This window comes from Phascolarctos cinereus, unplaced genomic scaffold (assembly GCF_003287225.1).
Source record: "Phascolarctos cinereus isolate Bilbo 61053 unplaced genomic scaffold, phaCin_HiC Scaffold_726;HRSCAF=1367, whole genome shotgun sequence".
Lineage (NCBI taxonomy): Eukaryota > Metazoa > Chordata > Mammalia > Diprotodontia > Phascolarctidae > Phascolarctos > Phascolarctos cinereus.
Genome location: NW_027556098.1, coordinates 113372991 through 113399638, shown reverse-complemented (window position 1 = coordinate 113399638; position 26648 = coordinate 113372991). Strand labels below are relative to the sequence as shown.

General features: G+C 40.3%; 1 protein-coding gene across 1 annotated transcript in view; it reads left to right on the top strand.

The window, feature by feature from the left end:
* The window catches only part of LOC110208092 (solute carrier family 15 member 2-like), a 44325-nt gene that overhangs the window by 3214 nt on the left and 14463 nt on the right, over positions 1-26648 (top strand). The window contains exons 2-9 of the mRNA XM_020985911.2: positions 2459-2546; positions 4881-5022; positions 16464-16556; positions 16797-16896; positions 18386-18476; positions 18749-18826; positions 22884-22966; positions 26334-26420. Of these exons, the coding sequence (XP_020841570.1) occupies positions 2459-2546; positions 4881-5022; positions 16464-16556; positions 16797-16896; positions 18386-18476; positions 18749-18826; positions 22884-22966; positions 26334-26420 (762 nt within the window). The remainder of the gene's footprint in view (positions 1-2458; positions 2547-4880; positions 5023-16463; positions 16557-16796; positions 16897-18385; positions 18477-18748; positions 18827-22883; positions 22967-26333; positions 26421-26648) is intronic.

The window sequence follows — 26648 nt, the reverse complement described above, 5'->3', positions numbered from 1 at the left end:
GATGAAGGAAGGCTAGGAAGGTAGAGCTTTAGCTGAGACTTGAAGGAAGTCGGTGACAATGTGTGGAGTCCAAAGATGAATGTTTGATGCCAGACACAGGGAGGTCAGTGTTGCAGGACCCTGGAGTACATGGGGTGGGAGCAGGGGAGAGAGGAAGGTATAAGAAGATTGGAGAAGTAGGAAAGGGCTTTAAAAGTAGCGGAGTTTATTCCTGATTCTAACAGTGATAGGGAGGGAACCACAGGAGATTAGGGATGACATTGTTAGATCTGTCCTTTTTGGAAGATTCATTTGACAGTTGAGTGAGGGTGGAATAGACTTGGGAGAGGCTTAAGGCAGGGAGACTAACCATCAAACTAATGCAATAACTTAGGCAGGAAGTGTTGGGGGCTTGCACCAGGGTGATGGCAGTATAATTGGTGGTATAAAAAAAGAGGCCATATGCATGAAATACTATGAAGGTAGAAATTGATTAGTATGGGATATGAGGGTGAAGAGTTGTGGATGACACATAGGTTGAAAGCCTGGATGACTAGGAGCATATTGGTACCCTTATTAGGGAAGTTAGAAAGATGAGAGGGTTTTTTTTTTTGTTTTTGTTTTGTTTTTTGGTGAGGCAGTTGGGGTTAAGTGACTTGCCCAGGGTCACACAGCTAGTAAGTGTCAAGTGTTTGGTCTGAAGACAGATTTGAACTCAGGCCCTCCTGACTTCAGGGCTGGTGCTCTATCCACTGCACCACCTAGCTGCCCCTGATAAAAGATATTTTTGAGGGGCAGGGGATAGATAATAAGTTCAATTTTAAACATGTTTGATTTAAGAAATAGGACATCCAGTTCAAGATATCCAATAGACAGTTGGAGATGTGAGACTGGAAGTCAGCAGAGAGATTAAAACTGGACGGACAGATCTGAGAACCATCAATATTGAAATGATAATTAAATCTATGGTAGCTAGTCAGATTACCAAACAAATTAATCTAGAGGGAGAAGAGAAGAGGACCAAGAGCCTTGGGTTGAAGATGCAGCCAAGGAAACTCAGGAGTGGTCAGACAGGTGGGAGGAGAATCAAGAGACAGCAGTGTCAAGAAAACTTAGAAGAAGGTGATGCACAGTGTCAAAGGCTGTGGAGAGATGAAGGAGGATGAAGATTAAAATGAAATCCTTAGCTTTGGAGATCTTCCCTTCCTATTAGTTTAGGTTAAGGGTTGGAACATTTAGAGGTCATTCAACAGTTAAAAAGGAGGTTTTATTTAGCCATAGCATAGAAAGGATATTCAACTAGGATACTACTACACTTAGTTTGTGTAGATGCTGGCCTCTTTGCCTGTAGGCAAAGGCGTGGTAACTTGTGTGGCTTTGGCCTTCTGCCCAAATTCAGCTGAATGGATCTTTTTATGTCCTTGGGCAACCTGGACACTGGTCAATATGGACTGAGGCTACCAGGAAACTGTATCAAGTGAGGTACAGGTTGAACTTTACTCCCTTGGATGAAGGTTTTGTCACCCTTGAGGGAAACACTGGCCTGTCCCATGTGGCAGAGGGAAAGAAATCCTCATAGATAAGTGGTCTTGTCACAAGAGTCTTCTACTCTAGCTCCACAAACATTGCCCATGATATTCTGGGAAGAAGGGTAGGATCTTGGGACTGCTGTAGGAGTTACAGGAGGTTTGGGCAACGAGATTTTATGCATTTTGATGCTTCTATACAATGTACATAAAAATGTACAAAATAACTCAGACACGGCCATTATTCCAGAATTGCCACCTCAAGCAAGTTTATCCTGGGGAGTGGAAACCATGGGTATCATCTCACCAATCATTCAATCAACAAACATTTATTAAGTATCTGTTATGTATCAGGTACTATGCTAAGTTGCTAAGTGCTGGGGGTAACAAAAGAGACAAAAGACAGTCCCTGCCCTCAAGGAGGGAAGCTAGCTGGCATAATGGATAGAATGCTGGCCCTAGGGGGCAGCTAGGTGGCACAGTGGATAGAGCACCAGCCCTGGATTCAGGAGGACCTGAGTTCAAATCGGGCCTCAGACACATAGTACTTACTAGCTGTGTGACCCTGGGCAAGTCACTTAACCCCATTGCCCAGCCAAAAAAAAAAAAGAATGCTGGGCCTGGTGTTCAGAAGACTCTTCCTGAGTTCGAATCTGGCCTCAGACAATTACTAGACAGACCCTGGGTAAGTCACTTAACTTTGCCTTAGTTTTCTCATCTATAAAATGAGTTGAGAAGGAAATGGCAAACCATTCCAAGAAAACCCCAAATGGGGTCACAGGTGTCATAGGTTCAGACACAACTAAAACAGATTGAACAGGTGCCCCTCAAGGAGCTCATCATCACTTGCGGGGATGGGAAAGTACGTTTTCTGACTAAGGCCATGGGTTCAGACATTTCAAGTGTATTTGTACTACACCCTTACCCCAATGTACCACCATTTTGTTCCATAGAAAATCTGTGGCTCTAATTACCCACTGAGCATTGCCTTCATCGTGGTGAATGAGTTCTGTGAACGATTCTCCTACTATGGCATGAAAGGTACTCTGTGAATCCCCAAATACCCCTCCCCACCTATCTCACTCTTCCATTCCCCTGTACCATATCCCCCCTCCAACCCTGGAGTCAGATAATTCCCCTTCCTCTCTTAGCATAAGACAAGCCTTCTTTTCTGGCCTAGGCTTAGCCATCTTAGAATTCCTACTGTTTATGAGGAATTACTTTGTAGTTCACACCAGTTAAAAGTAGAAGTCCAGGCCCTAAATGAAGAAATCTTACCGCAAGCTACCAAAACTAAAGGTGGGAATAGAAAAATTCTCCCGCCCTTAGCTGAATTCTGAAAGCTCCTGCTACTCTCACCCAGAAACTATAGAATCCCTGCCCTGACCCTGTGTGGGCTGAGAAATAACAACTATAATAACAATAACCACATTCTTCTGGCATTTTGAGGTTTATGAAGCTCTTTCCCCACAACAACCCTGCAAGGCAGGCATTTTACAGGTGAAGATATTAATGATTAGAGAAGTTAAGTGGCTTGCCCAGGACCCCACACCTGAAGAAAAACTGCTTTCAGACCCAATGGTCTATGAATTCACCATATCTTCATAGTAGTCCAGAGTGTTGGCATGAAGCCAGCTGTGAAATCCCTGCCCGGCAGAGGTGTTAGCTTTGTATTAGTACCAGAAGTACAGGTTAGTACCAGTACTATCAACACACACTGACCAGAGGAAGTAGGAGTGAGTTTTGAGATATGCTTATGCACTCTTTGTCCCTGCTAGCTGTGGTCCCATGATTCCTTAACCGTGACCTGATTCTATTGTCCAGCTGTCAGTCTTCTCAGAAGCCATTTCCCTCCCATAGACAGCACTGAACACAGAATTGCTTAGATGATCTCCAAAAGTCTGATCTAAAAGAAGTCAAGGATGAATTCTCCATATACTTTTCCCAAGGAGTCTGAATTTTTCAGGGTGGGACAAATCTTTTTTTTTTCCAGTCAATAAACACATATTAACCCTCTATTATGTGCCAGGCAATATGTTACCCAAATTTGCATTATTACTCCATCCTTTCCTATCTTACTTTGCATTATCAAATATCCCTTCCCTCTTTTGTGTCATCAGTCTCTCCATATGGGACTAAATCTTTGAGACAAAAGTTTATTTCACCAACCAGGGCCGGACAGAATTTTTTTCCCTTTTCTTTTTTTTTTTTTGTCTTTTGGCCAGGCAATGGGGTGAAGTGACTTGCCCTGGGTCACATAGCTAGTAAGTGTCAAGTGTCTGAGGCCACATTTGAACTCAGGTCCTCCTGAATCCAGGGCCAGTGCTCTATCCACTGCACCATCCAGCTGCCCCAATAGGGCATTTTTTATGTACTAGTTATGGTTACAAAAATCCCTCCCTCCCCTCCCCTAACCTTGGGTTACTTTGAGCCTTAACATGTAGAACTTAACTTATCACAAAATAAATACCTACAGACCACAGAGAGAACAACTTTCTGGCAGTAAAAATATATGAATTTATAGAATCATGTTTAAAAAATACACCTTATTGTACCTCCATGTATTTTACCCTAAAGGGCACCTACCTTGTCTACCCCTAGTCTCAGCTTTGCCTCTAGCTCATTGTTCTGAGTCTTATTTTTTGCCTAGAGCTTTTAAAATTCAATCACTGTAAAATTACAATTAAAAAAATTTTTAAAGACCATTTCTAGTCCCTGAACTACCTATGAAACCCAGAGCAAAGGTATATTAAAATGCATGTGTCTTCCCCCCTCCCAACAACCCCTCCCCTTTGCCTCCTTCTCTAAATCCTTTGCAAATCTTTGGTGGCCTTCAAATCCAGGAAGTTAAACTGCAAACAGGCATTGGCTACTGTGTGATGCCCTGGGAGCAGAGACTCCTTTGGCATCCTAAGCGTTAGTCTACTGTGTCTCATGGCCCATTCCAACCTCCCAGAGACGGGGAGATTAGTTTACTAACTCAGTTTCTCATCTGTATGCAGATTATTAATTTTTTGCATTATCTATGGCAAATTTTAATCCTAGACTGGCTGTCTTTCTGCCACTTCTACGTTAGGTGCTTAGGGCAGGTAGATTAATTTTAACTGACCAAATACAATTGACAAAGGAAATCTGCCATAAAATCATCACATCACACAATGCATTCCAAGCCAAACAGAAGTGATTTTTGTAAAGCCATTATTTTGGATTATTTGTGTTTTGGTTCCACTCCATTAGTACAGGTATTTGAAAATGTACTCTATCCTTCACATAACTGTACAGGTTCTCTATTTGATCATTAACTTCTAACCCCTCCCTTCCCAGATAGGGATCTAATCCAACTTTCATCTCACCTGTACCCTTTTCTCCCTCTAGCTGTGCTGACACTTTACTTTCTGTACTTCCTACACTGGAGTGAAGACACATCTACATCTGTATACCATGCCTTCAGCAGCCTCTGCTATTTCACACCTCTCTTGGGAGCAGTCATGGCTGACTCTTGGTTGGGAAAGTTCAGGTAAGAAAAGAACGTTATTCATTCTCATAATGTGAAAGACCACTTCCCAAGGAAATTCACAGATTGAGGCTACTGAAGTTCCTTTCTTCTTTCCCCTTGGCTGTAGGCCAGGGGTGGAGAACCTGCAGCCTTGAGGCCACATGTGGCCTTCTAGGTCCTTGGGTTTGGAACAAATCCTTTTATTAATGGAATTTATTCTGTGAAGTTAGGCTTCAGTCAAATGGCAGCACTTGAGGATCTAGAGGGCCACATGTGGCCTCTAGATGTCAGGTTCCCCACCCCTGCTCTAGGTAGTAACAGCTTTGTTTTTGTTGTTGAGTCATTTCAGTTGAGTTTGACTCTTAAGACTCCATCTTGGGTTTTCTTGGCAAAGATACTGGAGGGGTTTGCCATTTTCTTCTCCAGCTCATTTTACCGAGGAAGAAACTGAGGCTAACAGGATTAAGTGACTTGCCCAGGGTCACACAGCTAGTAAGTGTCTGAGGCCAGATTTGAACTCAAGAAGATGAGTCTTCCTGACTCTAGGCCCAGCTTTCTATTCCCTACACCACCTAAATGCCCCAGTAACAGATGTACTTCAGGCTTAACAGAAAAAAAAAAGTCTCGTCTAAGTTTACAGACTTTTCTCAGTCATCCTTGCATTGTAGCAGCCATTGCAACCCAGAGATTCTTTCATAAATATTTACTGAATGCCCCATGCTACAGTTTTCATTGTACTCCCCTGGCCTGGTAAAGATGGGAACTATCTACACATTAACAAATATTTTATTCAGCTTTCTTTTCTCTAGGTTATATAATCACAACTCCTTTATCTTTTCTTTAAATTATTAATTGTTATTTTTTTTAGGCAATTGGGGTTAAGTGACTTGCCCAGGGTCATACAGCTAGTAAGTGTCAAGTGTTTGGTCTGAGGCTGGATTTGAACTCAGGGCCTCCTGACTTCAAGGCTGGTGCTCTATCCTCTGCGCTACCCCCTTTATCTTCTCTACACAAGCTTGGCTTTTCTGCTTTTATCCTATTTCTTGGCCTCCTGAGCCTTTGTTATTTTCCTAGCTTCGAATAAGAATATAAAGAATACCTTCTTGAGTGAGCCTGGCTCATTATTTATTCTGTCTCAGAGATTAGCAATGAAAGGGCACTTACAATGTGGTTGTCTTTCACAGCACTTTTCTCACAGGTAATAAAGCATTTTTAAATTAAGGTACGTGTGTTTGGTTTTAGACATAATACTATTACACACTTAATAGGCTATAGTTTAGTGTAAACATAACTTTTATATGCACTAGGGAACCAGAAAATGTGTGTGATTCACTTGATTGCAATATTTGACTCGTTGGTTCAGTTCCAGACCACCACAATAATATCTCCGAGGTATGCCAGTACCAAGAAGGAAGTGAGCCTTCTTCTGAGTGACCCCAAGGGTGTGGTTCGCTCTGATTTTGAAATCGGGCCCTTTGGGTTTTAAAACCTCTCCTCTTGAGAACTGTTCTTTTCTGATTTCTCTCACTCTTCCTTCCCAGGAAGGGCAAGGCCTTCTCCCAAAGCCTATTTGTGTCATGGTTATGTGTGAGGTGGAGGGACAGTCTTTGGACAAGGATGTAGAGTTCTATATCCTTGAAAACCTGTCATCTCTGTCATCGATGCATTATAGATCAATGCATTATGAATTGATCATCATGAAATTAGAAATTTATCCTAACTTTTCTCAAACTCCTTTCTTGTCATTCATTTATCCTTTTACTCATTCATCAAAAAGCCTTTGTTAAATTCCACGCTGAAGAGTTTATTGCTCTGTGTGTGTATACACATATATACATGCAAAAATATGTTGCTTTGTCTGTATATATATAAATTTAAATATATAATGTACACACAAGAATATATTGCTGTAAATATATGTATATGCTTGTGAGAATGTATATACACATATAATGCAAGAGTATACTGTATATAGAGCATACACAAGAGATTGCTGTGTGTGTATATACATATACACACATAAGAGTACATTGCTGTGTGTATATGCATATATACACATAAGTATATATTGCTGTATGCATGTATATATCCACATATATACCCAAGAGTATACTGCTGTAAATATACAAAATACGTAATATACACAATAGTATATTGCTGTGTGTGTGTATGTGTATATATACATATATATGTGTATGTATATATTTATATATACATATATGTATACACACACACATACACGTGCACACACACACACACGAAGGGGAATGATGTTATTAAATCTATTTATTACCTGGAACCAGATTGTGAAGGGCTTTAAAAAACAGAGTTTGTATGTTATCCTACAGCTGTGTTATTGTGCTTCTCAGATTGCTGCATTTTTTATAAATTGAATGTTTGTGACAACCCTGCATCGAACAAACCTATCAGTGTCATTTTTCCAACAGCATGTACTCACATAGTGTCTCTGTGTCACATTTTGGTAATTCTTGCAATATTTCAAACTTTTTCATTATTATTATTATATCTGTTGTAATGATCTGTGACCAGTTAGTAATCTTTGATGTAATTATTTTGTAATTAATTGTAATTATTTTAGGGCACCATGCCCATATCAGACAATGCACTTAATAAATGTTTTGTGTGTGTGTTCTGACTACTCCATTGACCTGCTATTCTGCCATCTCTCCCTCTTCTTGGGCCTCCCTATTTCCTGAGACACAACAATATTGAAATTAGGCCAGTTAATAAACCTACAGTGGCCTCTAAGCGTGTTCAAGTAAAAGGAAGAGTTAACTCATGTGGCAAACTTTGCTGTTGTCTTATTTTAAGAAATTGCCACAGCCACTCCAATCTTCAGCAACTACCACCCTGATCAGTCACCAGCAAGATCCTCAAGACAAGACCTCCCACCAGCAGAAAGATTATGATTTACTGAAGGCTCAGATGATGGTTAGCATTTTTTAGTAATAAAGCATTTTTTAATTGAGGTACGTGTGTTTGTTTTTAGGCATAATACTATTACACACTTAATAGACTATAGTTTAGTGTAAACATAACTTTTATATGCACTAGGAAACCAAAAATGTGTGTGATTCACTTTGTTGCAATAGTTAACTTGTTGGTTCAGTTCCAGACCACCACAATAATATCTCTGAGGTATGCCAGTACCAAGAAGGAAGTGAGCCTTCTTCTGAGTGACCCCAAGGGTGTGGTTTGCTCTGATTTTGAAATCGGGCCCTTTGGGTTTTAAAACCTCTCCTCTTGAGAACTGTTCTTTTCTGATTTCTCTCACTCTTCCTTCCCAGGAAGGGCAAGGCCTTCTCCCAAAGCCTATTTGTGTCATGGTTATGTGTGAGGTGGAGGGACAGCCTTTGGACAAAAATCTCTAAAATGGGGTGAATCCTAACAGCACCTACCTCACAGGGTTGTCTGAAGACCAATTGAGATAACATATTTAAGCACTTTGCAAACTTCATAAGTAAAAGCACTATATAAGTGATAACTGTTATTATTTCTGTTGAGGGAGCACTAGCTACTGAGGAAATCAATCCTTTCCTAAGAGGTGACCCTAAAACTGTGCTTTGAAGGAAGGGAAGAGATTCCATGAGACAGAGGTGAGAATGGAGAAGGAAGTGACCATTCAAATTCAAGTGCTGGCTTTCTTCTTGGTTTTTAGCTATTCTCTGCCTCTAAAATATTTCTGTAGGGACTGGAAGCTGCTTTTGTTACAACTGTGCAACACAAGAACTAGTCCCAAGCAATTACCCTGATAACTGCCCTGTAGTCAGATGCCAGCAACCTGGGGTGGGGGAAGGACAACGTGCTTCCAACCCAGCACCAGCACGTACCTATCTGATCCTCCTCTGTCTCTTTCCAGGCCTGGCCTTACTTCTCCACCCCAAGGGTCCTGTGACCTTCAAGCTGCTGTCCCCACCTTTCTATCAGAGTGGTGTAGACAAGCTGCCTGCATCCCCCTTCCTTCCAACTGGTATAGGTATATGACTGGCATATGCTTAGTATATGCCTGTTATAGGAAATGGTTCCATTCAAACAAAAGGGCTGGGGTTAAGCCAGAAAGGGCACATGCTGGCCCTTAACTCTCTCTTTTCCTCCCTACTTTCTTTTCTTTTTCAGGTAATTAGGATTAAGTGACTTACCCACACAGATTGTAAGTATTAAGTGTTTGGTCTGAGGCCATATTTGAACTTAGGTCCTCCTGACTTCAGGGCCGGTGCTCTATCCACTGCACCACCTACCTACCCTTCCCACTTTCAAATTAAACTCAATACTAGCCCTTCTCAGTCCCTACCTTCTGCCTCTCATTTTCCACTGTGTCTTCCTCTGTTGTAATATAGTAGAAACATAGATGGATTAAGAGTCAGGGAAGCTGATCACGAATATAGGCAGACCTTGGAGATATGTGGTTTCAGGTCCAGACCACCACAGTAAAGGGAATATCACAATAAAGCAAGTCATACAAATTTTTTGGTTTCCCAGTACATAAAAAGTTATATTTAACTTAACTATGGTCTACTTAACTATGGTCTACTAAGTGTATAATAAGTATTATGTCTAAAAAAGTATATACCTTAATTAAAAAATACTTTATTACTAAAAAATACTAACCATCATCTGAGCCATAATCTTTTTGCTGGTGGAGGGTCACCTCAATGTTGGTGGCTGCTGACTGATAAGTATGGTGGCTGCTGAAGGTTGGGGTAGCTATGGCAATTTCTTAAAATAAGACAAAATGCTTAGAGGCCATTGTAGGGTTATTAGTTGGCCTAATTTCAATATTGTATCTCAGGGAATGGGGAGACCCAAGGAGAGGGAGAGAGATGGGGGAATGGTTGGTCAGTGGAGCAGTCAGAGCACACACAATATTTATTAAGTTTGCTGTCTTTTTTTTCCTTTTTCTTTAGTATTTTATTTTCCCCCAAATACATGTAAAAACAATTTTTAACATTTGTATTTAAAACTTTGAGTTCCAGATTCTCTCCTTTCCTCCTTCCCCACCTTCCCCCTCTCCCCCATTGAGAAGGCAAGCAATTTGATATAGGTTATACATGTGTAGTCATGCAAAACGTATCCATAATAGTCATGTTGTGAAAGAAAACAGAGAAAAAGAACCTCAAGAAAATAAAGTAAAAGGAATGTATGCTTTAATCTGTATTCAGACACCATCAGTTCTTTCTCTGGGAATGGATAGAATTTTTCATCATAAGTCTTTCAGAGTTGTCTTGGATGGTTGTATTGCTGAGAATAGCTAAGTCATTCACAGCTGATCATCTTACAATATTGCTGTTACATGTACACTGTACATTTCACTTTGCATCAGCCCATACAAGTCTTTCCAGGTTTTTCTGAGAGCACCCTGCTCATCATTTCTTATAGCACAATAGTATTCCATCATAATCACATACCACAATTTGTTCAGCCATTCCCCAGTTAGTGGGCATCTCTTCAATTTCTAATTCTTTGCCCGCAGAAAAGAGCTGCTATAAATATTTTTGTGCAAAAATGTCCTTTTCCTTTTTGTTTTTTATCTCTTTTGGGATACAGACCTAGTAGTAGTATTGCTAGGTCAAAAGGTATGCATGGTTTTATACCCCTTTGGGCATAGTTCCAAATTGTTCTACAGAATGGTTGAATCAGGGGCAGCTAGGTGGCACAGTGGATAAAGCTCTGGCCTTGGAGTCAGAAGGACCCAAGTTCAAATCTGACTTCAGAGACTTGACACTAACTAGCTCTATGACCCTGGGCAAGTCACTTAACCCTGACTGCTTAACCAAAAAAGCCAAAAAAAAAGAAAAATGGCTGAATCAGTTCACAACTCCACTAATAGTGCATTAATGTCTCATTTTCCCCACATCCCCTCCAACATTTGTCGTTTTCCTTTTCTGTCCTATTAGCCAATCTAATAGGTATGAGGTAGTACCTCAGAATTGTTTTAATTTGCATTTCTCCAATGAATAGTGAGTTAGAGTATTTTTTTCATATGGCTTAGATAGCTTTGATTACTTCATCTGAAAACTGATCATATCTTTTGATAATTTATCAATTGAAGAATGGCTCTTATTTTTATAAATTTGACTCAATGCTCTATATGTCTGAGAAATGAGGCCTTTATCAGAGAAACTTGCTTCAAGTTTTTTTTCAGTTACTGTTGCTAACTGTATTTCTTTACATCCTATTTCCCCTTCTATTTGTATTATTCTTTCTCTCCTTTCACCCTGTCTTTTAAGTTAACTGTCTTATATGGGCTTGGTTTGTGGCACCCCAAAACAATTACAATAGTAACATCAAATATCACTGATCACAGATCACCATAACAGATAAAATAATAAGCAAAAAGTTTAAAATATTGTGAGAATTACCAGGATGTGACACAGGGACATGATGTGAGCCCGTGCTGTTGGGAAAGTGGTGCTGGTAAGCTTGCCACAAACCTTCAATTTCTAAAAAATGCAATATCTGCAGGATACAATAAAGCTAAGTTCAATTAAACAAAGTATACCTATACTGAGTCAACTTATAAGTTATCTGACCTTAGGCAAGCGCCTTTACCTCTTGGGCCTCAGTTTCCTGAACTAGAAAAAGGAAGGGGATGTGGAGGAATTGGACTCACTTTTGAGCTATCAAAAGCGGGCACTGGCTTTTTTTAAAAAAATCTTTCTTGGTATCTCCAGGCCTTAGCACAGTGTCTGGTACACAGTAGATGCTTAATAAATGTTTATTGACTGACTAGCTGACCTAAAGTCCCTCCCAGCTTTAGATATAAATCTATTAACCTAGATCTCTTCTCATATCTCTCCTATAAGGGGGAGTTGATTAGGGAAGCCTCCCTTTCCCTAATGAATTGAGGAGCTCCCCATCAACTGGGTGAATTTATAATGTAGCTAGCCTGACCAGAGGTGCGAATGGGAATGTGGGGCAGCTAGGTAGCTCAGTGGATAGAGTGCTGGGCCTGGAGTCAGGAAGACTCATCTTCCTTAGTTCAAATCTGGCCTCAGACACTTAGTAGCTGTGTGACCCTGGGTAAGTCACATAACCCTTTTGCCTTGGTTTCTCATCTGTAAAAGGAGCTTTAGAGAAGGAAATGGCAAACCACTCCAGTATCTGCCAAGAAAAGCCCAAATGGGATCACAGAGAGTCAGGCACAACTGAAAAATGAACAATGAACAATGAAAAACAACAAGCCTCTAGAATAGAGGTTCTCAACCTGGGATCTATAAGCTTTGTTTTATTTTTAATATTTTCATAGCTGTATTTCAATATACTTGGTTTCCTTTGTAATCCTATGTATTCTGTTTAATGCATTTAAAGGCATTATTCTGAGAAAGGATGCATTGCTTTCACCAGATTGTCAAAGGGTCCGTGATATGTGAAAGGTTAAGAACCCCTGTCATCTCATGGGCACCTCTCTATGGAGAGTGTAGCCGTAGGTACCTTGTTGACAGGAAGAGGGACAGTTTCAGGGGCTAAAGCTGCTACCAAGATGATCTGGTTTGCTCAGATTCTGGGAAGTCAGTTAAGTCAGACAATAAGCATTTATTAAGGGCTAGCTATAATAAGATAGACACCGTGCTAAGTTCTAGGGACAGAAAGAAAGGCAAAGGACAGTTCCAGACCTCAAGGAGCTCACAGTCTAATGAATTCTAAGGAGGAGAACTGATACAGGAGGCACGCAGACACATGGGGATGGGAAAGAGAAAAAATGCCTCCTCCCCATGCTTTTATGTTCTTTCCTTTTCTGTCTTCAAAGCACAGATAAAACCAGAGTGGGAACAAATCTATTTTCTAGGAAGGGATTGTGGGGGTTGTAGGAAGATGTGGAAGCCTATATACCAGTACAGTCTCCTCCTCACTATAAAGTGCTACTGCTTCCCTCTCCTTCAAGGTTACCTTGTTTCTGCCTTGTAAGTGTTTTTACACACTTATATATGAGCATACTCTCCCCTCCACATTAGAATGGGGAGAACAGAAGCCTGTATAAGAGCACAATTCTCCTCCATCTGGAACCAGAGTATACATGCCATAGTGCAGGAGCAGATGGGAGATTCATGTTGTGTTCTCAAACACAACTTTCTGGCTTACTTGACTAGAGAGGAGAATTCCTGCCAGTGGATTTTCCCAGCTCAAGAGATAGTGGTAGCAGTGGTAATGGATATTTGCCAGAAGATTATGAGAGAAGCAGATGTGCTCACCCACCCACACACAGTGTTCCTGATCCCCAGGGTCCTACCTTAGATATTTTCATCCTTTACACCAAGAATTCTGTATTTGGAGGCCCATGAACAGATGACAGGGCATCTATGAACTTGCCTGAAGAAAAATTTACAGATATATTTTCACTAAACCCTAATTGAAATTTAGTATTCAGTTAAGAATGTAAGAAACAAACATTCTGAGAAGATACATCTTCTCTTTTAAAGGGTGACTCTTTCCCTCTTTTTATCCAAGATCTAGATAGGTTTATCCAACAAGCATTTATGAAGTGCCTACTATGTGTAAGGCACCTGGAAAACAAAAATGACAGCAGTCAGGAGTATCTTATTGGTCCCAAACTGTAGTCACTACAGTTTTCCTCCATTGCCTTTTTCTTTGATTATCCTTTAACAATAGTTAACTATACTTCTTAGAGAATACTCATTTTATGCTCTCCATGATTTCCCTAAGGTCCAACAGAGTATATTTTTGAGTCTCTCAGAGAAAGATTTTTAACTCCATTTTCTTTTCAAACGTTGACACTGGCCTAATCTTCCTTATATAGAGAGTTCTCTGCCTATATCACCCTCTCAAAATGGCCCTTCTTTCTGGATTCTGGATGTCCTAATTTGGGGGTTCAACACAGTACTCTAGCTCATCCAAAGTCCTATTGCATCCTGACTGTCACCCGGTGTGTTATCTATCCTTCTCAGCCTTATGTCATCTTCAAATCTGATAAGGATACTCTCTACAGATTCACAAGTCTCCTCCTGTCCCCATCATGTCTCTTATTTTACACATGGTATAGTAGATAGCCCATTGATCTAGTAGTCTGAAAACCAAGTTCTTGTCTTGACTCTTACTCCTAACTATGTCTGTTACCTTCAGCAAATCACTTAACCTCTCTGGGTTCAGTTTTTCATCTATAAAATGAGATGGCTAGAAAGGTTGATACTTTTCAGTTCTAAAGTTTTGCATCCTTTTTGTCCATAAGGAGAATGTGATGTGTGTGTCAAAGTGGCTGTGTTAGCATGTGCATGATTTCATAGCTTTACTTCTGGGTCTGTTGTTGAAGTACCACGGTAGCCTATCTATTGTCCTTCAATTCTTGGCCAAGATCATTCAGTTGAACATACATTCAGTAGGTAATGAAGGGTCCCTGAAGATTTTTGATTAGGGACTAAATGAACATAGCAGGGTTTTAGGAAGATGTATTAGGCAATAATGTGAAAGATATACTGAAGAGGGGATAAAGTAGAGGCAGGAAGACCTGGGCTATCACAATAAAGCAAAAGTGAAGAGAAAGGTACAAGAATAATTCATTGTGGCAGCAGAAACAACAGATCTGTGCAACTGCTCGGATATATAGGGTGACATAAGAAGTAAAAATGTAAGGGGAAAGACCAGGTTGAATAGGGAGGATGATGAGACAACTATTGGGTATATTGAATTTGAGGTGCTAAGGAGACATCCAGACAGAAATATCCAGGAGGCAGTAGTTAGTGATTTTAGGACAACATATTTAGATTTGACAGTACTCTTCAGAGTTGTGATAATTGAAGCCCATGAGAATAGATGAAACATCAAATAAGTGTAGAGGAAGAAGAGAAGAAAGACTAGAACAGAGCCTTGGGGCAAAACCATATTTAAGCACAGGAGCAGGATGGGAACCAACAAAGGAAGCAGAGAAATGGTTTGAAAGGTAAGAGGAGAATAATCAGAGTAAAGTATCATGGAAGCCAAGGGAAGAAAGGCCACCCAGAAGTGATACCAACAGTGATAAATGCTACAGACAGATGAAGGAGGACCAAATGAGAAAAAGAACTGTAGGATTTGGTAATAAAGATGTGATTAATGGTCTTGAACAAAGCTGCTTCAGTAGAGTGATGAGGATAGAAAGGATTTAATGGATTGCGAAGAAGATTGAGTTAAGTTACAGAATCACAGAGGTAAGAGTGTGACCTGGAGGTCGGTAGGTGACAGTGATAAGAATCAGGAGAGGGTATTGTAGTCAAATTTTATGAACTGAAAAAGAGAGGATTTAATTGGACATTATTACATCCTGTGACTACTTTGGCTGAGCTAGGAGTGAGGAGAGGGGAACCAAATTTTCCCTTCCCTTTCATTAGAGTAAGCCTGGAGCAAATCCTGAACAGGCAGCTCTAATTTCTTCTCTGGCCCCTAACCTGGTCTTTATAACTCCCTAGTGGCACAGTCACCCCTTGATCAAAATACACTCTAAACCAAGAAACCCTTCAGCTCTCCTAATTTTATAATCCCTTTGCGGTTTAGAGGTTCAGGGGTCCTGGGACACGCGAGTCCTGTCCAAAAGAATTCGACTCAGGCCTTCTTTCAGCCAAAGACAAGGTTTATTAGAACATTGTCATATGGGCAGACTCTTAAGGAGTCTGAACATGAGTAAGCAGTGGAGCAGTGGCTAGATTATTAGAATCTAAGACGTTGCTAGATTTTAAGAATCAGAGCAGTGGCTAGATTAAAAGAATCTGAGCATCTTAATGGAGACAAGGTGGACCTTATATACAGAAAGACTGTGGGAGGGACCTAGGAGTGGCCAGTAAACTGGGGTGAACAGAACTCCTGGCACCTGAGCCTCAAGGCCATGGGAGAATGGAGCCTACCTAGGATTAAGAGTGGGAAATGGCTGGGCCATGAGAAAGAAGGTAGCCACAATGAAAGTCCAGTTGATGGGATTATAGCCTCAGTCAAACACCAGAGATTTGGCCATGTGGGAAAGTCCAGGGTTTTTCCTTTCTGGGGTCCTGATCCCAACCCGATCACCTTCAACTCTACCAGAGACTCTACTCCTTAGTTTTGTCTTGTTTGCATTTGAAGGGGAGGGAAGTAAATGGGAGATATTTACTATCCTTGCCTAGCCCTTCATAGAAGGAAAGTGTTCATTATTGAACCCCTACCAGTCTTTTCTATTTAACTTCCGCCTTTGTTTTTCATTTAAATTTCTAAAATAGTTCCTTAAAGCAGCTTCTTCCTCTCTGTCCATTGTGTGTAACTTTAATGTTTTCCAAAACATCTACCAGAGGAGGAGGCTGAGAGTGTGGCAGAATATGGCACTTACATTTGTTTGTGCTCCTCTGTGTTCTCAAAGCATGAAATACAGTGTGGATTCTTTGAATGAATGCTATGAAACCTATGAATTCTAAAGCATTGGGTTAATATTGTAAAGTAACCTGTAAACTGCCTCTCACTCTTGAATGACTTGGATTTCTTGACAGGACAATCCTTTATCTCTCTTTGGTGTACGTTCTCGGTCACGTGATCAAGTCACTGGGCGCAGTACCAGTTGTGGGGGGACATCTAATGCACACGTGAGTAGAATCACTGAATGCACATTCTTCTCAGTTGTTCCTGCAGGTTTTGGTTCCCCCTCTGCCCCTTCCTAGGCAGGGAGATCTCTTGTTTTTCCTTAGGAATACTGGAGAGAAAAGACCCCCAGGGTTAGGGTACTCTCTGCTCTAGTGAGCTTTTTGTCTTGGAGCCCCACAATCTTTATTGCAGCAGTAAAACTGTGCATCCATATTGTCAGAATCTTTTTCTCTTTCTTATAGGGTGCTATCCATGGTTGGCCTTTTCCTGATAGCGTTGGGAACAGGAGGTATCAAACCCTGCGTAGCAGCCTTTGGTGGAGACCAGTTTGAAGAAGAACATGTAAGAACCACATGATTTCAGCATCTCCTTTTTGAAAATGAACCCAGGCATCACAGATTGGGGAGGGGCTAAATTAGAGAGGTAGAAGGCCCAGCTAAGCACGAATTGAATGGTTCTCCAATGAGGAGAATCATCAAGCAGACAAAAAATAGAACAGAAAGGTTTTCCATAGATATCACTCAGCTAGAAAAGCCTTCTTTCCCCCTCATTAACCCAAGTCAATGAAGGGGGAAAAATATGAATGGATAGATGAGCAAAGTGAAAATGGTTCACCTGAGATTCTGAGGATACAAGAGAGAATCATGTGTATTTCAAGTTATCCCAAATTCCTAACTTCCTTTTCATCCTTCTCCCACTTTTCCTCCCATTTTCCACCTTGTCCTGATTACTTCATGTGTTTTTCTTTTCTTTCTAACACTGGTCTTTCCCTATCTTGTATTGAGTATGTTTGCTTTTTTTTTTTATTGTTTTTCTTCCTGTTCTTATTCACCTTGTGATTTCTGACTCTTGAGAATTTTCCTGGCCAGGAAAGTGATGCTGTGACCTAGTGGAATAAGGTAATTGCTAATCTTTATGCAAATTTCAAGTTTCCAGTCTTGCATTATGTCCAGGGGGTGGGGAGAAGGCCATTGGAATTTCTTTTTCACTCCAATCACTTATATTGTCGTGTCTCTTTGATGGGCTGATTGTTTGCAAAGACAACTAGCCTCTAAACAGATGGGGATTAGATTCATTTGCTGGCTCTGTGAATTAGAGGATTGGGCAAGCATGAATGGAATGAGGAGAGTCCACTTGGGGATGGGGAAACAAACTTGGGTAAAGGAGCCTGAAGGAGCCAACTTATTTGAAATGTCACACTTTGTCTGAAGGAATTAATTTACCATCTACTTCCCACACTCTTTACTGCAAATGGGAAAGTGGCAGCTCTTCCCAATTTCTCTTTTCCAATTCACAATTCAGTTTATTAATTCTTCCATTAAACTTTCAGATAGGGCCCCTGGCAAGCGCCAGATGAGGTCTTCTGTCAGGTCAATGTTTCCTTTCTTTGCCCTTGGTTCTAACTTGCTTACCCTCCCCATTGCTAACATATTCCTACTATACAACCCATATAATCTGATTTGGTTTGTGTAGGTTTGATGAGCAAAACATGCAAATGACACAAATCTCTAATGTGTAATGTAGTTTGCAGAGACCAGGCAGTGTGCATGTAATGGGTGTCCCAAAAGTCTTACTGCAATTTTAAACTACTATGAAATATGTTTTAATAAAACTTAATAAGCTTAAGTAAATTAAAAAGAAATAAGCTTAATCTTTAATAGCTTTGAGCTGCACTTAGACTTTCAGGCTGCTCTATCATTGTTTACTTTAGTTCTGAGTTTGGCAGGTCAGGGAGATGAGGACTATAGGGATGTGAGGATCTGTTTCTGATAATAATAATGGTGAAGTTTATTCTGTGGGTTTTTTCCTTGTTTTTTTTTTTTTGTCCCAGGCCAAAGAAAGGAGCAGATTCTTCTCAGTCTTCTATTTGGCCATCAATGCAGGGAGTTTGATCTCCGTGTTTGTCACGCCCATGCTAAGAGGTTCGAATCCTTTATGAGGGGCCTGGTGAATGGTTTTGCTGTGACCCATCATGGAGTGGGAAAGTCTTTTTTTCAAAGAGGGCTTGGGAAATAGTAGGTGTTTCCTTCTGTTTAAATTTTCTCTGAAAGGAATTGGATTAAGCAATCCTTACAAAGATCTCCTCACACACCCCCTCCCCATGAGGAGGGTGATGTTGGGGAAAACTGTATGAAATTGATTTGTAGGAAAGCTAAGATTCAGGGTGACCCTGCTTTCTCTGTGCTCTCTCCAGGTGATGTACAGTGCTTTGGAGGAGACTGTTATGCATTAGCCTTTGGGGTTCCAGGAATGCTAATGGTACTAGCTCTTGGTAAGTGGACAGGGAATGTGAGAAGAGAATCCTTCCCTTCCCTCAACCTAGCTTACTAGGTCAAAGACCAGCTCCATGAGCAAATGGAGGATGATTTGATTTCTTAGGGTACCCAAAGGCACGCTCTGAAGTAAATGTATCTAATAATGTATGTAATCTAATGTAACTTGTAGTTGGCTGCCCCCGGTTCTGCCCTAATGACACAAGTTGAGCTCTTTGAGTGACTGGAGCTAGAAAAACCCAGATTCTGCATGTTAATGTGCAGGTGATGGGCTAAGTCTGATGCAGTGGAAATGAAGTGCGATTCTTCATCCACCCAAACCCCTCTTCTAGAGCCTAGCCCCAGAACAGGGGGCTGGGTTGGTTACTTGGGTTACATAATCCAGGGGCTGGTCTGTGTGTTTTTTGTTTTTAATCATTGACCTTAAAATACATTCCTCTCCTGGGGCCCAGTATGACATTTCTTGGAATGGATCCAGCCCCCAAACAACAAGAACTTGATAGAGAAAGAGTAGCCCAGGGATTCAGCATTTTGCTTAATTTTGATTGTTCAGAGAAGGGAGAAATCCTCAGATGGTTCATTTAATGGGGTTCATTTCTTGTTCATTCTAGGGGGGCTTGTTGTCTGTCTTACCCCTCTTCTATACCTTTTCTCTCCCACTCCCACCACCACCACCACCACACACTTCCCCAAGTATTGCCTCAGCCATCCTCTGATTAATCAAGTCAGCAAGTATTTATTAAGCACCTACTATGCACCAGGCCCTGTGGTTATCTGAATCAGATTTGCTACCCAATTATGTCAAGTTCCATATTAGCCATATTGCAAAAAAAAAAAAAAGGCAAGACAAATAAAGTGAGGAAATTATATTTTATCAGTTTTCTCTCTGAAGGTAGATAGCATTTTTACATCATGAGTCCTTTGGAACTGTCTTGGATCACTGTATTGATCAGAGTAGTCAAGTCTTTCACAGTTGATCATCATAACAACATTGCTTTTACTGTGCACAATTATCTCCCAGTTCTTACTTCACTTTGCATCAGTTCATATAGGTCTTGACATTTTTTTTTCTGAAACCACCCCCTCATCATTTCTTTTGTACAAAAATACTCCTAAGGGACTGTTTTTAACCATTAATATTTTATTTTTCCCCTAATTACATGTAAAAACAATTTTTAGCATTATTTTTAAAAATTGAGTTCCAGATTTTCTCCCTCCCTTTCTTCATTCCCCGCCCCCCCATTAAGAAGGCAAGCATCTTGATGTAGGTTATACATGCACAGTCATGTAAAACTCATTCCAGACTATATAGCACATGCCATTTTCTAGTAACTGGGTTCATGACAATTGAGACAACTATCCCTGTAATCAAGGATCAAAACAACAGTAAATTACAGTGCCAGGAATTTTTACCTTAAATAGCAAAATTTCACTCACCACAACTTAGGGCTTGAATATCTTTCCTTGTGTTTCCCTAATGGTTAACATTTCATTTATCCTTTACTTATAAAGTAAAACTACCCATCTTCTGGGGCTTCAGACACACAGCAAATATCTGATGGTTGTCTTGTCATTAATATGTTGAGACTACATCTTTAAACCACTCTATACACTTAGCCAAGATTTTCAAATGAAAATTCACTATTATAGTAAACATTTTTATTATCTGCTTTATAACAAAATATGACTTTTTTAAATATAAAAAATTAACTGTTTTCAAATATCTATTTTTATCACATCCTTTTAAGAGCCCAATTCATGTGTAACAGCATCCAGACTAAAAAGTTGTTTTGTCTAACAGCATTTCTCTTACAATGATCTCACAAATTCACAGTGTAAGAGAATTCAGATGACATCAATTGCATTTCCAAATTATCCCACATAAAAATCATTAATCTTATTACTTTTGACATTTTAAAACAACTTTAGTTATCAAGTATGGAACAATTTCATTCAATTAATGAAATAATAATATAGTGCTTAGCATATGGCAGTCACTGCGTTAAGCACTTTACAATCATCATATTATTTTGATCCTCAACAGCAACCCTGAGAGGTGGGTACCATTATTATTTTTCTCTTTACAGATCAGGAAACTGGGGCAAACAGAGATAAAATAACTTGCCAAAGATTATACAGTTACTAGATTTCTACAACTGGAACTTAATTCAAGTTTCCCTACATATTTTCCCGCATTTTTTTTTCAATCTATGTTTAGGAATCTGATCTGATATGAGAGGGATTAACAGAGTAAGAGGGAGAGGGTCTCTTACCAAGGAAGGGTTAACTGTAGGATAAAATTTAATCCTTATTTTTTCTTAAAACAAATTCTACAGAGTGCCACTCTGAAATTTACTAAGATATTTCAGAAGGGAATGAATTCCTGGAATTACCCAAAATCTCAAGAGTTCTCCCTTGCAATCTTAAAATGACAAATCTTCAAACTCCTTAATGATTAATCTCTAAATTTCCAAAATCTACCAAGATGTTTTTTAGTAATTCTACAACCTTTGACTATCTGACTTTATTTCTGTAATTCCAACATAGCCAAAGTGGAAATGACAGAGAAAAAGTGTCTCGCAGATTTTTTTCCCTTTTTCTCTTTTCTTACAACCTAATCTCCTGCAGAAAGCCTAAAGTGGAAGTTAGTCCTGCTTACTGGAACAATTGCTTCAAGTGTGAAAGTTGATTAATCTTTCCCAGATTTCTAAACTCTTTGACTGTAGCCCCTAGAAGTTTTCCTGGCTGGCTGCATTTTAAATCTTTCAAGGTAACAGAATCTACAAATAACACAAACATGACACAGACATTTAATAAGGACGCAAACAATTTTAACAAAGTGTGCAGTTACAATCAATACAGAGGCCAACAGTTACAGAGACATGCAGTTTAAGAAACATCAGAAGCATGCAGTTTAAAAATAACAGAGGCACACAGAGGGACCAATTAACAGAGGTGTGCAGTTTAGAAAAGGATATCCTTACCAGAGTGATCTGAGTTGGGTGAAGGGCTGGAGTTTTCCTCACAAAGAATGGCAAGCTCGACCAAGGTAAGAGCTTGGGCATTGGAGCAGGGAGAAGGGCAGAAGACTCACCAGATGAGGGTAGTCGTACTCTGAAGAAATAAATATCCAGTAATGCCTAGTCCTTTTCCACTGGTACCAGAAAGTCTAGTGACCTGGTTCCATGTCCAATCCTCCTTCTAATACTGATTGATGTCTATTGGACCAAACTGGCCTTTAACCTGTGGATGGCTGGAGCCAAACAGAGCAAGTAAGAGACAGGAGAGTCAGGAATCAAACAGAAGTTTAATTTCAAAATGAGGGAAATGGTTTGCAAGCAAGGAGGGGATCTAGATATGTGCTGGGGCCCTGCTCCTAGTGGGGGGACCCAAGGCTATGTGGGGAGATCTCAATACTTAACACTAGTGGTTGGACAGTGAACTGTAGCCCTACCGATGAGGATTAACAGCAACAATGTGACAAGTTTGATTCATCACAGGGCTTCATGACCAGAATTTGTTCAAGCTTGTCTAGTGCTTATCTAAGCTCAGAGAATAGCTGGTTCTGATAAGAGAAATACAATAATTAAGTAATTTTACCAGAGGGTCAGATTGTCCAGAGGGTGAGAGCAATCCAAAGGACTGTTGTTATGCCAAGCTCAGGGCACAGCTTGCTTGTTGGGTCTTATATATGGAAAACAGAGTGTCTTCTAATATCTTGACAATATTAAGTACGTAGTGTTTTGTTCGTCCTTATTATTGTGTCTGGTTTTATGTTCCCTGTTGGAATGGCAAATGGAAGGATATTTAAATAAACATGCACCATGTGCAAACCACATGGTCTGCATTCTACAGGATCCCACAAAACCTTAGACACACATATCAGATAATAAAAATGAGCATGACATCTGTTTCCTTATACCTCACCTCACAAATGAAGTTTCTCTACTTCTCCATGCTTGTATCCAATAATGTTTAAACCAAAACTTAGGGATCAAAAGCCAATTCCTTCCATAAGTGGTCTGCTTAACTCACCTATCTGTGTGTCCCTTACAGTTGTGTTTGCTCTTGGAAGTAAGATGTACAAAAAACCTCCCCCTGAAGGAAACATAGTGGTTGAAGTCTCCAAATGTATCTGGGTAAGCCAGTGAATCTTTAATCTTCTCTATTTAAAACTGGAGAGAAATGCATGAAACATTTAACTTAGGGGGCTATAAATATTGGTGCATATTTTTATTCTGTGACTTTGTAGGTCTGTTCTATCATAGCCTAGTTTTCTTTTTTTCTTTTTTATAAATTTATTTATTTTTAGTTTTCAACATTTACTTCCACAAGATTTTTAATTCCAAATTTTCACCCCATCTTTTCCCACCCCCCACCCCGAGATGGCATGCATTCTGAATACCCCTTCCCCTAGTCTGCCCTCCCTTCTATCTCTTCCCCCACTTCTCTTATCCCCTTCCCCTTCTATTTTCCTGTAGGGCAGGATAGATTTCTGTACCTCATATCCTGTATTTCTTATTTCCCAGTTGCATGTGGAAACATTTTTTTTAAACATGTGTTTTTAAAACTTTGGGTTCCAAATTTCCTCCCTTCCTCCCACCCCACCCACCCTCATTGAAAAAGCAAGCAAGTCAATACAGGCCATACATGTGCAGTTATGCAAAACACTTCCATAGTAGACATGTTGTGAAAAACTAACTCTATTTCCCTTAATCCTATCCTGCCACCCCATTTATTCTATTCTTTCTTTTGACCCTGTCCCTCCTCAGAAGTATTTCCTTCTGATTACCTCTTTCCCAGTCTGCCCTTCTCTATCATCCCCCTCTCTCTTGTCCCTTCCTCCCCTATTTTCCTGTAGGGTAAGACAGATTTCTATACCCAATTGAATGTGTATGTTATTCCCTCCTTAAGCCAAATCCTATGAGAATAAGATTCCCTCATTTCCTCTCACCTTCCTGTTTCCCCTCCATTGTAAGAACCTTTTCTTGTCTGTTTTGTGAGATAATGTACCCCATTCTACCTCTCCCTTTCTCCTCTCTAGTATAATCCTCTCTCACCCCTTAATTTTATTCTCCAGATATCACCCCTTCATCTTCAACTCACCCTGTGCCCTCTATCTATCTATCTATCTATCTATACTATAATACATATAATTTTTTCCCCTCCCACTACCCTAACTGACAAAGGTCTCATGAGTTATAAATATCATCTTTCCATGCAGGAATGTAAACAGTTCAGCCTTAATAAGTCTCTTATGATTTCTCTTTCCTGTTTACCTCTTCATGTTCCACTTGAGTCCTGTATTTGAAAGTCAAATTTTCTATTCAGCTCTGGTCTTTTCATCAAGAATGCTTGAAAGTCCTCTATTTCACTGAATGACCATTTTTTCCCCTGAAGGATTATACTCAGTTTTGCTGGGTAGGTGATTCTTGGTTGTAATCCTATCTCCTTTGCCCTCTGGAATATTATATTCCATGCCCTGCAGTCCCTTAATGTAGAAGCTGCTAAATCTTGTGTTATCCTGATTGTGTTTCCACATACTTGAATTGTTTTCTGGCTGCTTGTAATATTTTCTCCTTGACCTGGGAACTCTGGAATTTGGCTACAATATTCCTAGGAGTTTTCCTTTGGGGATCTCTTTCAGGAGGAGATCTGTGGATTCTTTCAATTTCTATTTTGCCCTCTGGTTCTAATATCAGGGCAGTTTTCCTTGATAATTTCTTGAAAGATGATGTCTAGGCTCTTTTTTTGATCATGGCTTTCAGATAGTCCAATAATTTTTAAATTCTCTCTCCTGGATCTATTTTCCAGGTCAGTTGTTTTTCCAATGAGATATTTCACATTTTTTCTAATTTTTCATTCTTTTGGATTTGTTCTACTGTGTCGATTTCTCATAAAGTCACTATCTTCCAATTGCTCTATTCTAATTTTTAAGGAAGTATTTTCTTCAGTAATCTTTTGGACTTCCTTTTCCATTTGGCCAATTTTTTCTTTTTAGGGCATTCTTCTCCTCATTGGCTTTTTGGACCTCTTTTGCCATTTGGGTTAGGCTATTTTTTAAGGTGTTATTTTCTTCAGTATTTTTTTGGGTCTCCTTTAGCAAGCTGTTGACTTGTTTCATGATTTTCTTGCATCACTCTCATTTCTCTTCCCAGTTTTTCCTCTACTTCTCTTACTTGCTTCTCAAAATCCCTTTTGAGCTCTTCCAAGGCCTGGGACTGATTCATATTTTTCTTGGAGGCTTTGGATGTAGGAGCTTTGACTTTGTTGTCTTCTTCTGGTTGTATATTTTGATCTTCTTTTTTACCAAAGTAAGATAATGTAGTCTGACTCTTTTTACGCTGCTTGCTCATGATCCTGGCCAATACTTGAGTTTTAAACTCTTTGTTAAGGTAAGAGTCTGCTTCCAATGTGGAGAATGTACTGTCCGAAGCTTAGGGGGTTTGTATAGCTGTTTTCAGAGATACTTGTAGGGGCCTGTAAATTTTCAGTTCTTCCAACGTGGTATGATAAGGGTTGAGGTGTTTACTCTTTTCCTGGCCTGTGTTCTGGTATTTGAGTGACCGGCCACAAGCAGTCTTTTCTCTCTTGGAATTGTGAGGAGGGTTTTCTCTTCACCGCTACTACAAGCTCCACCACTCCAGCCAGCGCTCCCCCTCACCCCGGGACCACCACCCAAAACTGTGACCCAGATCTAAGCATGGGCAAAGCAAGAGATTCCTGCCTCAGCACTGGCAAAAAGATCCCTGTAGTACCCCTCTGATCAGCTGCTTGATTCCCCCTCAGTCTGTGGGCTGGAAGCTTAGGACACAGCCACTGCGCCAGCACCCTCACTCTGCACTCTGAAACTGGCTCTGACCTAGCTCTACTCTCACCGCAAAAACAGACTTTTCCCACTGATCTTCTAAGTTGTCTTCGGCATTCGTGGATTGAGGAGTCTGGAAACCGCCACAGTTGCCTGTGATTCGGTCCTCTGAGGCCTGCTCCAGGTTCACTGTGGCCTGCGCGCCCAAGCCGAACTGAGCTCCTCTCCCCGCCCTGGGGGATATGCCTTTCCGATCAACCATCCAGGCTGTCTTGGGCTTGAAATTTGTTTTACTCTGCCTTTTTGTGGATTCTGCTGCTTTAGAATTTGTTTAGAGCCATTTTTTTTTTACAGTTATTTGGAGGGGTTTGGGGGAGAGCTCAAGCCAGTCACTGCTTTCATGCCGCCATCTTGGCTCCATCCCCCCATAGCCTAGTTTTCCAAGCTCAGATTGTCACTCTAGTTGTGCTTAGCCATCTTCAAAATGGTAGAATGTTCTTGAATCCTAGCTAGACAAGAGTACTTTCTAGAGACTAAAGTGGAAAAAAAAGTTATTGAGGACTCTGGAATTCTGTGATTAATGGTAATTGATTTGTCTAAAAAATTCAAAGGTGAAATGGATGAAGGTGGTTTTAGTTGGGAAAACATTTCTGCCTCTTTTTTTTTCTTTTTCTGATCCTCTCTTGGCTCTTCCTCAGTTTGCTATTTCAAATCGCCTGAAGAACCGTTCCAGTGAAATTCCAAAGAGAGAGCACTGGCTGGACTGGGCAGAGGAAAAGTATCCGGTGAGTCAGGGTTGTAGAACTGAATGGTCTGCTTAGCGGGCAGTATGGACCATGTGATGGCAAGTGACAGACTGATCACCTTTCCTTTGCCCTTAGCCCCTAGAGGCCATTTACTACTGCTGCTTAGTTGTGTGGACTCCTTCAACTGACATAATTTTCTGTGCCTCTAATTTCTCCACATCACTGGTGCTAATTCCTGATATAAGCAAATTGAGGCAAATTCAGAAG